The sequence below is a fragment of the Diospyros lotus genome, chromosome 9 (genome assembly GCF_014633365.1).
Source record: "Diospyros lotus cultivar Yz01 chromosome 9, ASM1463336v1, whole genome shotgun sequence".
Lineage (NCBI taxonomy): Eukaryota > Viridiplantae > Streptophyta > Magnoliopsida > Ericales > Ebenaceae > Diospyros > Diospyros lotus.
Genome location: NC_068346.1, coordinates 17953756 through 17972165, shown reverse-complemented (window position 1 = coordinate 17972165; position 18410 = coordinate 17953756). Strand labels below are relative to the sequence as shown.

General features: G+C 34.9%; 1 protein-coding gene across 3 annotated transcripts; it reads right to left on the bottom strand.

Moving 5' to 3' along the window:
* Positions 1 to 9699: 9699 nt before the first annotated feature.
* LOC127810579 (carbonic anhydrase 2-like) lies at positions 9700 to 18110 on the bottom strand. Of its 3 annotated transcripts, none has more exons than XM_052350122.1 (10): positions 17960 to 18110; positions 17631 to 17762; positions 15712 to 15847; positions 15020 to 15160; positions 14473 to 14521; positions 13734 to 13850; positions 13514 to 13570; positions 12153 to 12238; positions 11399 to 11504; positions 9700 to 10176 (listed from the first exon to the last, which is right to left on the bottom strand). In XM_052350122.1, the coding sequence occupies exons 2-10, from the start codon at positions 17749 to 17751 to the stop codon at positions 10012 to 10014; spliced, it is 978 nt and encodes a 325-aa protein (XP_052206082.1). In that variant the 5' UTR covers positions 17752 to 17762; positions 17960 to 18110; the 3' UTR covers positions 9700 to 10011. The 3 variants fall into 3 exon arrangements, with proteins under 3 accessions (XP_052206082.1, XP_052206083.1, XP_052206084.1); XM_052350123.1 differs by having other exon boundaries at positions 15712 to 15773; XM_052350124.1 differs by lacking the exons at positions 17631 to 17762; positions 17960 to 18110 and adding an exon at positions 16544 to 16901 and having other exon boundaries at positions 15712 to 15773.
* Positions 18111 to 18410: the final 300 nt, after the last annotated feature.

The window sequence follows — 18410 nt, the reverse complement described above, 5'->3', positions numbered from 1 at the left end:
CCTACAGGTGGGGCTGAGGCGTTTCACACAAGTGCCGGCAAGGATGATGGAGGCTCGGGGGAACTTCTTGTTATATTCTATTTTTGCTCTTGCATGCACTATTTCCTTTCTTTCTTGCCACTCACTTAGGTATATATCTAACTTTGGTTGATGCCCCTGGAATGTTCCACGTTCCAGGTATATTGGAAGTAACAGGTGTTTCAGGTTCCATTTCAAGCGTGAGCGAGGAAGTGATGATCGGCTAGCTTAGGACTTTTGGTTTCATTATGTACCCTTGTAACCCAAGTGATGTATTGTAAATAGCAGCTAGGATACTCAAGGTTGTAAAAGGTGTGTGTGGGTATCCTACAATTGTACCTACTGTGATGTGTTGTGTTTTATGGAGTATTGAATGTCGTATAATTTCTTATACCTGTAAAGGAAATCTAGTGGAAACCTCTTTGTTTAGCTTTGGTTAAGCTTGTAGTTCGATCCAATGCTTCCGTTGGTAAGGGTTTCCATAACGCCCGTAGGTGATGTCTTAATTATATTTCAAATTATTGCGTATTTGGAAAAGTAAGGCATTACATGATACAAGGCATCGCTTGGAAGAGACAAGGCCTCTAGGTTCGCCCGTCGGGATAGACCCGAGCACTTGGGGGCATACTGACTGCGTCGGTTTGATACATGGAGCACGGTTGGGACCAAGATGACTCGAGGTCCATTGAGGCAAGATCGAGAAGACTCGAGGTGTGCTGACGCCTGTTTGATATAAGGCATTGCTTGAATGAGGTGAGGCCTCGAGGTCCGCCTGCCAGGATAGACCCGAGCCCTTAGGGCAGGATTGACTGCGTCGATTTGATACACGGAGCACAGTTGGGATCGAGATGTAACGCCTCGCCTTTCCAGGGCGTTGTGTTGATATATGCTAGGATTTTTTTTTTTACATATACGAATCATGCTAAAATCCTCAACATATCTTATAAGAATAACATTTCCAAAATAGAATTAAGGAAATGAAATACTTAAACATAAGTAGAAGCAAGATCAAAACCTTAAGAAGCCTAAAAAATCATAACATACATAAGTTCATACATATTGTTCGCCCAACATAACAATAACAATCAAAACCATACGACAACAGTTATAAACTAAATACAAAACCATATGATTAACTGGTCCTGGCCCTAGCATAGGGCCCACAAAACCTCCATCATACTCATGCCTCGATCACCCCTTTGCCCTTTTGGTCGCTAGTCTCGCCTGAAATGTGAAATATTATAGGGATAGATGTCCAACATTAGAAGATGAATCTTTTAAGAGAGGGTTAAAATAATCATGAATGAATAATACATCGATATGAACAAACGTATGCCCTAGTGTAACTTCTCTGGCCCACCAGCACGGCACATAACCCCATGCAGTAATCCCAACCTACTTACGGGGTACACCTAACGTTGTTCCATCAATTATCCTTGGGGAATTCTAGCTACACTATAAGGGCGATATCCCATCCCGACACAAGTATCGATATGCTAATAATATCATGCCAAGTGAAATGTCATGAATAATGATGCAGCAATACATGCATACATATGACAAAATGCTCATATAACTTAGCCATTTTCGTGACTATCATGCTCAATATAGGCAATTCATATCATATATAAGCTTTTGGGAAAAACCACTCACCTTTTAAACTAGATTCAAAGCACCTTGAAAAGCGTGTACTGCCTCGATTTGCATGCTAAGCCTCAAAATCGCATGATCACTCAATATTGAGCCACAAAGCACCCTATTCATCATATTTATTTAAATAAATATGAAAACCTATTTTTTCACAATTTCTTTCTATTTTTCTTCTCTAATATTCTATAATAAATATCTACTCAATTTTTTTTCCAAATATTTTTCCACCAAAAATCCTAAAATATTTTTCTAAGAAATTTAAAAAAAATCAAAAATTACATGGCTACCACGTACACTCACACGCCTAGTGCGTGATCCACAAGTAAGGACTAGCGCATGTAAACCCACACGCTAGTCGTCTTCTCTGGTGCCGATACATCAGTGATGCTGGCTAATGACCTTGGCTTGCTCTACTCCCTTAGTCGATCACGTTGGTACCAATTTCGGCTTGAAAGAAACACCGAAGGTACCCTAACCGGTCGTTTAAACCCTTGGCCAAGGCTACCATCTCTTTTTTCCGGTGAAGCTTTGAAACCTAACCAAAACTACACGAAAACCCTCCAAATTTTTTTGAATGATCCTCACCAACTTAAGAACAAAAGCCCCTTATCCCTAGCCCTCGATTCAACCCAAAATGAGAGTAATTTGAGTCCCAATTTCTAAAAACCCTCGGCTAAAACTTTCTTTATTTATGGCCAAAATCGAGCCTCTAAATGCTAATGCTTGTCTATTTCAGGGTCCTTAGCACCTCTACTTGTCCTAGATAAGTTCAAAAACCTCGATGAGAGCCCCTAAAAATCTAATTACAATGGCCCAAAATTTTGGCCACTTTTGGCCAAAATTTCGGCCATGATGGCCGATTATCGGCCAAGAATGGCCTAGGCCTTGCTCTAAGGTCCTTCTCATCCACTTCCTCTGGTCTCCCATGGTCGAATTCGGTGATAGGATGGGTGTGGTCGGCCATGGCTGTGGGAAGTTTTGCAAATTTCTACTTTTGCCCTCTCTCAACTTTAGAAATTTTATTTTTAGCCCTTTTCGGGCAACCCCTTGGGTTTCCAAGTATACCATAAGGTCCACAAGTTCTAGATTCTTCATTTCATCCATGAAACTTTTAGAAAAATATCTTTTTGATCCCTCTCGGGTAAAATTGAAAAATTACACTTAGGCCCGAATGAATGATTTGATCATAAATTCTTTCGTTTCGACCCAAAACCACTTAAAGGTTGTTTATCAGGCCAAATTTGACTATTTTATGGGTTTCGTTGACTTTTTGGAAGCCCCTTATGACAATTCGATTTTTCAGCCTAATCCGAAGCTATACAGAAAACTGTCTCTGATCCTATTTTTTTCAATGCCATAAATCATATCTCAAGATGTTTGTTGGGGACATACCTATTTGCTTAGGTATCTAAGCTCCCAGGCATTCCCTTTGGTTGATTCGATCATTTTCTCGGGCTATTCTGATATTGATTCCTTTAGAACTTCGTATTTCTTTCCATATATTTATTTCAAAAGTAACCCAAAAGTTTTGGATATTACACGAGATGACTCGAGATTCGTTGGGGCGAGACTGAGAAGACTCGAGGTCTACCGGTGCTTGTTTGATACAAGACATCGCTTGGATGAGGCAAGGCCCAAAGGTCCGCTCATTGAGATAGACCCGAGCACTTGGGGGTGGACTGATCGCATTGGTGTTATACACGGAGCACGGTTGAGACCGAGATGACTAACGGTTTGTTGGGGCGAGACCGAGAAAACTCGAGGTCTGTTGGCGCCTATTTGATACAACACATCGCTTGAATGAGGCGAGGCCTCGAGGTCCGCCCGCTAGGATAAACCTGAGCACTTGGGGGCGGACTGACCTATTTGATACAAGGTTTAGTTAGGATGGGACCACGGTGGGAGCCAGATGTTCCTTTTGGCCCAAAGGGATGGTCGGACATGAGCTAACAACGGCAAGGAATGGACTTAGATGATCGATCTGTCAGGAGATGGGTGGCATTTGCAAGCCCTTTGATGCTCTAATAAATAAGAGAGTAAATGGGCAGAGTATCAGTAGGTTAGAGAAGAACATATTTTGGCTCTGAGGAAAACTGATTTATATGGAAGGAGGAAAGGCCCTCCTGCATGCATGCGTCGTGTGTTTGCAGGGTGAGAGGACTGGACATCCGGCGCCGGAGCTTCCTGATGGTGGCATGGTGCCGATGAGACTGCCATTAATGTGGATGAGATTTGCCATTAATAAGAATGTAATCAACCATAAATGAGGATGGGATCTGCCATAAATGAGGATGAGATCTTAAGTGAGTGTGGGAGTATCCAGTGTGTGGCTGTAATGATGCTGTTATAGGCTGGCGTAGGGCTAAGATCGAGTTGCGGGCCTAGGGCCGAGATCGGGTCGTGGGCTAGGGGCCGAGATCGGGTCGCGAGCTGGGGGCCGAGATCGGGTCGCGAGCTGGGGGCCGAGATTTAGGCCGTGGGCCAAGACTGGGTCAGGTGCCAAGGGTTAATATTGAGCTGGTACAGTCCAATAAGTTATAAGACTAGCTTTATTGATAACATAAAATGTTAGGTAGTAAAACACTGACACTTGCAAATATGAATGTAATTAAAATGAAGATGCTAAAATAGATATCTAGTGATACAAGAAAATAAAATAAGAAATAAGGGTTTATTTGCAATAATGTTGGAGTTGTTCCTATTAAAGATAAGATGTGTAAGGGGAAATGATTTGGTCATCAAATATCCATGAAGGATAAATCCAAAAGCCTAAAAGCACCCTGAAATGTAGTTGCTTCAAGAGTCCATAATAAAAGCCTCATGAAGGTTGTTCCAATATTCCAATCCAACATAATATTAATAGTAGTATACGTTCTTCTTTCTTTCATATATTCTTTTCGGATGCAAGTTAGGGATTTAGACTTGGATTCATCAAACAATTATGCCATACTTGCAATGGTCAATGAGATGGTACAATCTAGAGTTGGAAAGATAGGGGTTTAGTTGCAGGTAATTACCAGTTTAAAATTATAGGACTTGTAATTAATCATCTACTAAGTAGACTTGTCAAGATAAACTTAATTCAGGGCACCTCTATTCTTTTTCCCCTATTCTACTTTTCTCTTAATCAGTATAATCAATTGACGTGCTTAAGGTCTTAACAAGTGTGAAAATCCAGAATTCTTAACAACTAGTACTGCATTTGATGCCGTGACTATAGCATTGCAAGCTTATTTTGCCAACCGTGACCAGCACTGTTTACTTGATCAATTGATAATAATAAGGGCTGCCCCAGATTTGAAACCTCAAAACAAATACATTACCTTAATTCATAATTAAGCGATTTCCCTTCCTGAAGTACAAATGAACAGATGCAACCAACTTTAAGGAATAATAAGGGTTACAGATTTGAAACCTCAAAACGAATAAATTACCATAATTCATAAGCACTTTCGCTTATTGTTGGTTGTTGTTTCCTTACAACAGCCAACTTTGAGCTATCTAGCTGTATGCAAAGTTAATAATTTAGAATTACCTACCCTTTTTTCCCATAAAATTTGAAAGCATCACTTGTAGTCTTACTGTTTCAATTTTGATGGGGTTCTTGTGTTTATATTAATGGATTCAAAGTGAATTGATATGGATTTGGTTATCAAAGGAACATGGCTTCAATGTTTTTTCAATAACCTACATCTTTAATATCAACTTATGATGTCAAGAATAGCATTGAATATTCCCTCTTCAGATTCATTAATTAAATAGGTCTCCAAGCAGCACACTGTGGGTTGAACATTCAATAGTTTTTGATGTAAGGATTTGAGTTACAGGTGATTCAAGTGATCATATGTTGAGATCAAACATGCACCTTAAGTCAAATGCAAAGATCAACGGAGTTGCTCAATTCGTGGTCATTTGTTTCTGCCAGAGAGTGAGAGAGAAAGAATCAAATTAAAGCCCTAAATCAAACACGAAAAGGATTACTGATCCAATCAAACAAGTAAAGAGAAACAAACCCTACCATGTTGAAATGGAAAATCACTGGAGAGACATCCAAATCGTAGAAGAACCCTAACTGTAAACTAACAGCATGCAATTCAACGTATTACAGAGCCCCTAGAATAAGTTGGTTACAAATGCATCATAAAAGCCTCAATAATACAACTTTAAGATCAAATTGCAAAAAAGTAATTGGCTTTTGAGTACCCTTTTGTCCACCAGTTATTCAAGTTGACAGCCAAACTATTAATCCAATAGTTTATCATTCATCAGGAGGATAAATCCAAAGGAACGCTATTCATTTATTTGCAGGTACAGGCACCCAAAGATACTATGGAAGAAGCACCAGTAAGTATTAATGATATAAAAGATTAGGGAACTCCAAACTCACATAAAGATATTTCCCAACTCTCTTTCCACCAAATTATCACGTAAAAGGGAACAAAACATATATAATTATGTTTTTCTTTTTGATAAATAAATATTATATCATTTAAACCACACAATGCATGGAACGATTATATATTAATCCTTTATAACACACTTAAGTTGGTTTTGAATAGAGTGATTTCGAATTTGACCAAAAATGTATCCATGCATTTAATGAATTTTAAATTTTAAATTTCAGATAATAAAATTAATTAAAGATTCTATCCAAATTCACATAACTTAAAACATGTTGTAGACTATTTCAACCTATCCAATAATCCAAATATTTGAAATTAAACCCCAATTTTCACTAAATTATCTGTTGTTTGGCAGATTATTAAAAGTTGGAAGAAGAAACCATTTGTTACTGGACACTTATATCTTACTACATTTTGAATTGTTTGCTTACTTTAAAATTAAATACACATTCCTGTTGCAGCTTATAATCTATTAATCCTCAAAATTGTTAACAGATTTAAATATATCTTAATCTTTCTAACCCAATTGAAGAGGGCATGCATGCTTATTTTCTCTCGAGTAGATTCAAAATTAAAAATTATTGGTAATGATATTTGTACAGGCAATTAGTAAATTTGAGAAATTATAGATATTTTCTTTTTTACAAAACTGTCAATTAATTTTTAAAGATTATAAAAATATTATTTGAACATTGAATTGAATTAATGTGACATTCAAAATTAATGGTCATCCAATCATTGGTGATTATTCACTATTGACAATTAACTCACCATTAGTACTGTCACACACAAAATGATTATCCAAGTAATAGTTTCTTAAAAATTATACACACTTAGTTAATGGAAGAAATAAGATTTTTAGTGAAAGTCAGGATCATCACTAAAAATCTAAAAAGTATTAGTGACGGTCAGATAAACCGTCACAAGTCGACACTAATATCCTCGTCACTAGTAAAATTAGTGGTGAGAAAGTTAGTCGTCACTAAAATTAACTCGTTAGTGACAACCATTTATGACCATCACTAAAAAATTTTTTTGTACCAGTTCCTCGTTGTCACTAAAATACCTATATTAATGATGATTAAAGGTGGTTATCACTAAAAATGTCATTTTTTAGTTACGACCATGATATCGTCGTCACTGTTGTTTTTGATATTGTTGTCTAAATATCTCTTTAAGAATAGATTGCTTTGTAGCCTAGCTAGCTAACAACCGTTGACCAAGCAAGTAAATTTTATTCAGTTAAGTAGCATCTTAATTTTAAGAAATAAAAATGTATCTATTGGTTACGGATGTGGGGCTTAACGTTTGGAAGAGTAGTTATCCTGTATATTTATTTCTCAGCAAATCATCCCTCTTATCTTAATGTTATTTTATATTAAGGTTTGAAGCAAAATGAATATATACAATAGCTTCGCCAACCCACCAATCCACCGCTTGTCTGGTTTCATTAATCAAAATTCAACCCCTTTTCCTCAGCCCAAAATTAACTCTCATTCGCCCGGGCTTGACTTTGATCTATAGCTATAAAAGGTCATTTCCCTCGCCGGCGGCGGCCAAACCACACTCTGTTCTACAATTCTCATTAATTAATTAGGTGGTGAAATTAAGCGGCTAGGCTTCTCAAGATCGATCAACAGACACTAGTTGCTCACATGTAGGGTTACAAATGAGCCAAACTGTTTGAGTTCGGCTTAATACTCGATTCGATAAAATTTTATTTTAGTTCATTCGTTAAAATAAATGAGTTTAGGTTGAGCTTAACTTTGAAAATCAATTTCTAAACGAATTGAACTTGAGCATAGCAAAGTTCAGCTTGATGGGCTCGCGAACTATCTCGATTATAAACTCGCAAAATGGCTCGAATAGTGACTTGAGATTTAGCTTGATTATAGACACTCGAGCTGACTCAATTATAGGCTCGTGAGTTAACTCGTGAATAGGCTTATATATAAATACATGAATAAAATTATTTATAATTTTGAATATACTTGTTTATAAATATATTAATAAAATTATTCATTATTTTATAAAATTATCAAACTTTATATTATTATAATAATATCAATATATCATTAATAGAATGTGTTGAAAAAAATATTTTTTTGTGACTTAAAAATAGAATGTGTATATGTTAATAAAATTATTCATAATTTTATAGAGATATTATTTAACATAAAATTATCAAACTTTATATTATTATTATAATATTAATATATTATTAATAGAATGTATTGATAAAAGATTTGTTGTGACTTAAAATTAATCAACTAATGTATGAGTTTAATAGAATAATTATTATTTTAATCGAGTAAGAAAATGTTTAGTTGAGTAACAACTAACAAATATTATACTCGACTAATTTTTTATTTTTAATGAAGTAAAACCTAAACATTTAAGAGATTAATCGATTATATATTTATCTTACTCAAGTATATGATAGAATGACATTAATTGAGTAACTACAACATTTAATTTAAGTACCGAGTAATAAATATAGATTAAAATAACAACTCTATACTTGTATAATTAAATTTCAAAAAATTACTACTTAGTAATTTCATATCCCAATCGAGTAATACTTAATTTACTCTACTAACATTATATTAAATTTCAAAAATTAATCATTACAAATAGTATTAAATGCACATTTTAAGTATTTCATTTACAAATAAAATATATAAACTAACATGACACTGTAAAATTTATAATAATTTTATCTAAAATCAATAATAGTTAATAATATTAATAATAGTGATTAGAATTATTAGTATTAAATACACATTCTAAGTATTATTAATTTTAAATAATAGTGAATCGGTGATTAGAATTATTAGTTTATAATAGTGATTAGAATTATTCAATTTATTCTTGGAGGCTTTTGATGTATTGGTATTTTGTAGGTTAATATATGTGATTTGATATATAATTGTGATTACTGATTAATATTGTAATTTCAAATTGCACGTTAATATTTAGAGCCAACTATGTTGAAGTTAAATTGAAAATGTCATTGATGTGCTGTAATTTTGATTATGTTTGTATTTTGAAAATAGTTAGACAAGTATTTTGATTATCTTATTGTATGGTGATTGATATTATTATGTTTATTGTAATTTATAAAATTATTATTACTTGATTATCATGTAGATGTTATATTTGTTGATTATTAGATTGAATTAATTTAGGAATATTTGTTGATTATAGGTTGATATTTTTATTGTACATCAATTTATTAATTTTTTTAAACCAAACATTTAAAAAAATTTCAGGTCAAGGCCAATCCTCAACTGATCTCAAGCTCAGTTCATTAATTCAATTAACGAACTGAGCTCGAACTATCTCGTCAAACGAATTAATGAGCCAAGCTCGAGCTCGATAATGTTAATCGAGAGAAACTCAGCTGACCTAGATTCGATTGCAATCCTACTCACATGCCTGTTGTGAAATATCCAAATTGATGGATTTTAAGCAGCTACCTAGCTGGAGTCAAAATGTGGTGCAGCATTTAATTCCATATTTTTGTAGTCTTTGGAGTTTGATCGAGTGGTCGCTTTCTGTTTTTTGGCAACGAAGTTGAATGTTGAGATGTACATTCATTCATTCTAACATATCTACAACTGAAGCATTTTGAATAAATTAAGGCTGTATTGATTAATCAAGTCATAATTAACTTGGTCAAATGAAATTTATAAAATGAGTTGCTTGGTTCAAGTACAAGCAAGAGTTGAGAGCACCAAACATCAAACTTAGAAATTTTACAAAAGCAGATTTTTTTTTTTAAGTATAGACTTACACGTAAATGTGCCAGAGCCGACGAGTCGTCGATCGGCTGGCATTATTTGGACAGGTAGATGGCAGACGGGGCTTGGCTTGGACTGCAGCAAAACAGCTTTTATGAAAAGAAGACTAAGAAAAGAACGTGGATATATATATATGGTCATGCAGATTGAGAAGCGGTGACGCCGAAGTCTAGGTTCCAAATTTCCAAGGAGCCATTGACAAAGTCGTAGTGTGCTCCCTTTAGTGATAGGGTTCTATTCATCACGCCCGCTCTCACAAATGGATACGTTAATAGATTGCCCAGCGATACGTTCACGGCCTCCTGTGTTGGAGCCACAGCCACCAAAATTAATGTTGCTAAAACTTTCTAAACCATCCAACCAACATTATTAATTCTCAACATAAAAGGATTGGAACAATCATATTCATATGTATTCATACGCTTCAGGATTTATTATTAATGAAAAAACAGAAAACTAAACACGTATTTAATGTTAAACCAATAAAGTATATCTCTCAAATTGAAGTTTGAATTAGGATATGCTTATCTCAACCTATATTTATTGTGCAAATATACGATATGTAAAGTGGAACGCTGCCTCACGCGATGGCCCAAATCAAACCTTTCTTTAGATCTCTCTCTCCTATTCATAAAACCTAATTTATAATGGTCATGATATTCTTACAGAATTATTACTTACGCACTAAATATAAATATAAATAAAAAAAAACACACTTTTACGGGTATTTGAAAAAATACATGCCCTATTCCGTATCAAGATATATAAATTGAAATGAAAGGCAAATAGCCTAGCCGTCATTCAAACATATTAACACTGGTACATGCACAAGCAGCCAGAACAAACAGTCAATGCAGCCAGTAACTATATGTATCTAATTTTCTATCAACATGAGAATAGTACAACATTCTAGTTGTTAGTTTGACAGAAAGATTACTCTCATCATAAGCCTTAGTTGAGGTCGGTTACGTATATTTTAAACCTCCAAACGTTTCAATTTATTTGCATATCTAATATAAAACAGAGATAACAATAAAAATCACAAGCTTTACTTTCAACTGATAATATGCTTTAATTTAACGAAGGCAGGAAGCGTAAAACTATTACATGGAATTTTGGTCTAAAATGGTCGACATGTTTAGGTTCTGTTGCTTTGAATAGACAGATTATGAATGCGACTTGTGTTTCTAAGAATAGATCTGGATACCCAACTTACATTATGGCACCTTTAACAATGTGATTGGGCAATGTCATTGCGTTTAAGCAAAATATCTGCTGATACTGATAACAACAATGCAGATGAGTTTTTGGTCTCTGTGCTAATTGTTTTAACTAGTAACTGAACGTGAATTTCTCACTTGTATATATTATATTGGTGTATGGAAAATGGTAAGAATAGGTGGACATAGAGATTGGAGCCGGCTTTGAAATATAAAAAAGGGCAACAAAATTAAAACTATTTTGCTATGAAATTATTGCTTATATAATGACGGATTACGAGAAATAGTCAGATTTCGTACTTACCTTTTCACAATTCTTGCACTGTTCTGCGAACTCTAAGTCTTTATACTCGTTTTTCACCTTGGACTTGGCGGCCATACAGATCTTGACCCAATTCTCTATGAAATCACTGGCAGTTCAAACGAAACAAACTGCAGCATTAGCCTTTTACCAATAAGCATAAAATACCAAATTATTCTTTTTAAGCCCGAATAATCTAATATAAAGAAAAAGTTGATAGAAACAGCTATTATGTCCTTTTTGCTTACCAAATAATTGCTAGAAAAACCTACCAAATAATTGCTAGAAAAGCCTACCAAACAATTGTTACCAAACAATCTAACATAATCAAAAGCTTACCACGCAATTGTTCCAAACCTTTGCTCTTAATAATTAGGTTATTTTTGCTAGAAAATTACTCTAAAACCAGCACTTTTATGTTTTAAAATTTGGCATAAAAACTCATAAAGTACTTTGTCCAAACATGGGTCTCCCCTGTAAAAGAGTAGGGAATAAATATTTCTACTCAAGAAGGTGACTATATTAAAACCGTAAAGAGTAGGGAACCACTAGTTGGCTACATTGAAACTTACTTTTCCTTTATGTTTTAATACCCCCCAAAAAGTAGGAACCACTAGTTGTAGAGTGAAAGTGACTACTGAAGCCTCATATTTTTAATATAGGAAGCTCTAAAAAACTAAGAAAGACATGCTTGAGGAATATGCTTGCTTATTAGTTCCATTACAAGCTTAATTTCAAATTTAGAAAGAGAACTCACCTAGCAGTGGTCCCGTCCTCTGGAATGGACATGAGGCCCTTTATCCCTCCACAGCAACTGTGTCCAATGACAAGGATGTTTTCAACCTGAAGTATATTCTCTAATTAATGCCAGTCGAAGGTAAATTAATTGTCTTAAGTCTTAAATACCCTACTATATTTGGCATCAGTAGTACCAAAACATATAAATACTCTACAATATTTGGCATCAGTAGTACCAAAACATATAAATACTCTACAATATTTGGCATCAGTAGTACCAAAACATAATTTCCACATTTCAAACCTAAATAACATTATTTTGGTTTTAAAATAAGAAAAAGAAGCTATCTAAGAATATAATTTTTAATTTGACATTGGAAGCAATTAGACTGGTCAGTGTTTTTTGTATGAAAAACAAGAAAAAGAATAAGAAGCTAAAATAAGAAAAAGAAAAAGAAGCTACCTAAGAATAGAATGTGAAAATAATTAAATTTTCACATTTTAATTTGAATAAAATAAGAAAAAGAAGCTCCCTAAGAATAGAAATTTTCATTTGACATTGGAAGTAATTAGAGTGCTCAGTGTTTTTTGAATGAAAATGATAAACAAACAACAGTACCTCTTAGACCAAAAAAAAAAAAAAGAGTCTTGAAAATGAAGCCCTCCAAAACCATGCAACTGTAATAGTTTAAAATAAAAACAAGTACTGTAAGTATTTTAAACTGAAATATTACAGTGAAAAACATTGACATGTCCCTATGATGCTACCAACAAGGGATTTCAATTAGAAATAATAAAAGGATAAGTGCTTTGCCTAATTTTTTGTATGAACAACGTAAAAATAAACACTCTAGGTATTTGATTTATTGCCGGTCTCCAATAAGAAACTAAAGTGTCTCAACAAATTAATTTTACCCATTTATTAATATAAAAAAATAACAATGATATTCTTTTAGGTATATAGTTCCATAAAAAAATTGCTTGCAAGGTAATACTTTTCTTCAAGTCACTATGGCAAATAACAGGAAATTGGTGGAAGGACAAGGAACATCCTTCCACAGTTTCTAAAATTGGATACTGGCCGGATAATAATATCAAAATTTGAGAAAATATTAAAAATTATGTCCCTGTAATTGACTTTGATTACCGACCCCCAACTAGTTTTCCCCCAAAAAGAGAATTAAGCGCGAGCATATTTACGTGCATATGTGACAGTTGTGGTTAAAAGCGATAAAGAGAAGCTCGTGGAGTGGATCTAATTGAATAAATTTGGACACGTTGCTTCCACCTAAAGTTACCACCGCCACCCATTATTGAGGGACAGACTAGAAACGTAAAATAAAGTAGAATACCGAGAAAAGGGTTTTTCTATACGGTCACCTTTAGATGTAATACTGCATATTCAATTGCCGCCCCCACTCCGGAGTATTTCTTTGTCTGCAGCATATAATTAATTAAAGCAAGTCAAGCAAACAATAGTGTTATTTTATGCAGCCAATTATCCAATCCTTCAGAAGACAATTGAATAATTACCTTTCAATTAACGATTAAAAATGGAAAATAAACATAAAAACAAGTAATGAAGGTTTGTTTAGAGAACCTGGTCATATGGAGGAACCATATTGGCGATGTTTCTGACCATAAAGGCCTCCCCAGGTTGGAAATCCAAGATATGGGAAGGGCAGACACGAGAGTCTGAGCAGGCAAATACCATAAACTGCAGCGATTGACAAAAATATATAATCAGCTCAAGAATCACCAGCAGGGTAGTATCCCCAATCCCTCCTACATATTGAGCGTTGTATATTTTGACATTTATTAGTATTATTATCATGTTTTTATTTACTAAGTTGAGTGCATTTTATGTCTGACGGAAAGCAAACCAAATACAGAACAGATCTGACCCACGCATGTTGAATATTGTTGATATTTGATCCAAGAAGAAAGAACTTAAAGGAATTGTCTTTTTGAAGAGCTTCCAACTGGAAAAATTTGTAAGCCGCAGACGTGTGCATCAACTTTTATATATACTAATGGGTGTACGTGTAATGCATCTCGAAGCTGTCCTACTTTCTGAGGTCATTTTCGAGCTCTCAATGAGCCTAAAGTTTAAGGGGAACCTGGAGAAAGGGCAACGCGTGGTTTGTATTCGCCCCCATTCTATGTGGCTGTAATAGTTTTCCTTTTAGATACATAGAAATTTATGTGGCTCTAACAGTGAGCCTTTAACGTGAACTTATCCCCCCTTGAAATGTTGTTTTCTGGAGATGGCACAGCAACAAAATTTAAGAAGACAGAATTTGCCAGTAAAATAGATTATGTACTCTAGTGTCACTGACCTTGGGGCTCTGGCCTTTGGCAAGTTCTCCATACAAGTCAGGATTTTTCCTACAAAGATAAACAGGGGACAAGTGATGAACCCAGAAAGCGACTACACACAAGTGGGCAATACAAATATGATATAACGAGACACTATCAGCTAGTGGGCATGAGATTACGTGAGTCGTAAATATCAGTTAAAGGACCACTGAAGCATATGTGAAAATTTGGTCTGATCAACAATTAAAACCATCAATACGTGGGAAGCAAAATTTCAAATTTCAGTTTCTACGTTAAATTTGTTGACAAAAAATTGTTAAATTTATCTATTCATAGAGTTATTTTCTTGTTCATTTATTTATAAAAATTAAATGCGAGTACGTCATTCCCTGTTGCTTTCCCATTACAATTTCAAAAGCAGTATTAAAATTTTAATTATTTCCAAGATAGAAACTGCAGTTTGTACATGTATATGCTTGCGCGTTTAAGTACAAACAAATATTGGAAATTTTCTATTGTCAGTGGCGAAAGGAATATTCAAAAGTACAACATGCCGGAAGTACGTACTCGAATTTTTCCGTCTTGAATTGAGCGAATCCGGTTTTGACTCTTTCAACCGGGTCGAAATTACTGGCAGCAGTTGCCTCTAGCTCTGCAGTTAAATTCTTGATCTTTGCGGCGGCAACGTCCCCCAGCTCCCCTTTCTTACTGAAACAAAGGATAAAAGAACAAAATCAAAATATCAAAATGGCGATTAAATAAAAAAAATAGCATTTCAATTTCCATTCACAATTTCTATGAAACTATTCATCATAATTATGTCCTAGGCTCCTAGAAACAATTATGAAACAAGTTATTCTGAAATTATTATTTATTTGTAAATAATATTATCAAGTCAAGTTAGTGAATTACGTACTTTGAGATTGAAATTTTATATGAATAATTTGACTCCATTTGCCTATGGCTTCTTTGCACTATTTTCTATTCAAGTTGCACTCCACGTTGGGCCTGCTTAGATGACGATGACTGACGAGATATCTATCCACGAGATACATGAGTCACGCTACAATTGGTTCCCGTTAACGCGGGATGAAGCGATCCAAGAGTCCCACTTCGTAAATGACGGAAGAGGACTTAAGTTATGCATAATTACAGGATAAAACTGTTGATGACTGATGACTGTCCGACTCCCGGTGGCTTTGACGGGCAAATCAAAGAGGAAAGCCAGAGAGAGAGAGAGAGAGAGAGAGAGAGAGTACCTCAGAAGGTCCTTGAGTCCTGCAATGGCCTCCTCGTATGAATCGGTCGCCATCTTATCTTTCTGCAATTTCCAGAGACAACTGAAAAGCTTACCATCTGAATGACCGAACCGTCGGTGCGCACTGACGATATAAACTACAAAATTGATATGTATATACATGCATAAAATGACTGATTTCCAGTCTAAATGAATAGAAACACGGATTAAAGCGATCAATTTGGATGCATATGCAACCAAAAACGAAGCTGAACCAGAAGCTACACTCACGTTTCGACTGAAAACAACTCAGCAGACAGAAACCAGTGATTACCAGAACAAAATCTCAAAATTCAACAAACTAATCAACAATCATAGCAAAAACTTTTTCTAAAAAAAATCGAGTATACATACACATAGAAAATAATTAATTCCAACGAATTTAAGCAAATATTAAAGAGGCCAAATCGGATGCATACGCAACCAAAAACTGATCACAGCAAAGCTGAATCAGAACCTACATTCATGTTTGAACTCAAAGCGATCTAAGCAAACAGAAACAATCACCAGAACAGAATCTCAAAGCTCAACAAACCGATGAACATTCATCTGCAAGTCTAACTTCGACCAATGAAGCACAGAATAATTATACCGGCCAATCCGGATTCATATGCAACCAAAAACTGATCAGAACGAAGCAGAATCAGAACCTACACTCACGTTTGAAGTAAAAAACAACTTCGAAAACGGAAACAATTAATCACAGAACAAAATCTCAAAACACAATCTGAAAAACCAGAAAACCAAAATTCGAGCGAACTCTAGACAGTAAACTCAATTACGTGATCATGCACCTGTACGGAATTCTTTCTCCGTCTCTGCCTCTGAGAACTACTATTGAGTGATTGATCTCTCCGCAGCACCGTACATAGTCCAGCCTTTATAGGGGCAACTAACCGAGGTTGAGTTAGCTGACTAGACACTTAACCATGGTTTGTCTAAAAATAGACAAATTAGTTGCGAGTTCGTGTTTTGTGGATCAAACAAACCGAACTCCGACTCAGACGGCGAGGATGAATTATTTGGGGTAGGATATTAAGTTGCGAGTGATGCCGTCAGCGGCGGTGATGTATTTAGATAAGATCGAGGGAGAGATCCAACGGCTGAGGATTGGTTCTGATACGGTTTTGCTATTTTTGGCGTGATCTGGAGGGTACCTACCGCATTTTTGCGGTAGGTAAGGTCGACCCGATTTGGGGTTTTACGGGGATTAAAGAAACAAGCGTTAGGTTCAGATGATCAGAGGGGTGATTAGTGATTACTTAGCAATGGCCACTATTATATATAGGACCTTTTGAATAATAATAATAATAAAGAATAAGATAATGAAGACAAAGGGTGTTAATTACTAGAAGATTCCAAAGTTTTAGAAAAAAATTTATGTTAAAATGTTATTTAATCATGTGCCGATATCAAGATGTTATAATTAAACCAGCAGTAGTAGTCTAATGGAACAAGACGATTTATATATATATATATATATATAGTTGAACTAGCTAGGTAGGGTTTTGTGTTTGGGGTAGACCCCTTAATTAGTTAAACTGGCTAGCTAGTGGGTGTTCTTTTGCAACTTTACCTTAAATGCTAGCTATTGGATATATATATATATATATAGGTGATGGTTAATTAAATTGAGTCATTATTAAGATGCTAAAATTATATATATATAAATAGAAAAATGAGGATGAGGTGATGTAAAACACATTCTAATAATAGCCACGATCATCATGAATTAATTAATTAGCCTCACTTCACCACCCTTTTCCTTGATTCCATTCATTCAGTAATTAAGTATATATGTACGTATATATGTTATTGTATGAAAAAAATTTATAAAGATAATATCTATTTTAAAATAAAAATAAAAAATAAAGAGCTTACCACCTGGCCCGCCCTTGAAGAACAACATAGCATCATGCACCTTCTGAGATGTCCTCCTCCCATGGTTTGGTTTGCTTGGTTTGCTTCTCCTCTTCCCAGTGGCCACTCTCACCGCATGCATGTATATATATGCTGTCTCCAAACACAAATAGCAAAAGATAAATGTCCCATAATCCACCAAACTAGCTACTTGGAAAAGAAGTCCCTACATACTAATACAATTAATTAAGAGTGCGTGACTAACGATGAGAGCGATTAAAAGGTATGTAATAATACTATAACAATAATGGACATATATAGACCATTTCAGAGAGAGAGAGAGAGTATACCCAAGAGTAGGAGATGGGGCAGAAAGAGTGAGAGAGAGAGAGAGTTAGCTCCCCAGGAGGATCATCTCATTTTTCCCTGCAAGAGAGAATGTTGGGACAGAAATTGTAAAGCATAGGAACCACGTACTCTGCTTGGATAGGGTTTACTATGTGTGGCAGCCCAAAATGGAGACAAATTCCAGAGTAATTATCAAAACCATCATTTTTTTTAAAAAAAAAAATTATCCTCAAAATATCACCCTTTAATTTTAAACAAATTTACAAAATACCATTATTGTGTTAAAGTAAAAATCCATTAAAAGTCCAAGAGTCCAAAATAATTTTTTGGGCTAAAAAGTATAAATTTCTCATACACAGAGATGTCTCACACAAACACGCAAACTAAATAATCCCGACATCTGAAAATTTGTCTAAAAAAATAATTAATTATTTATAAAGAATTCTAATTCTA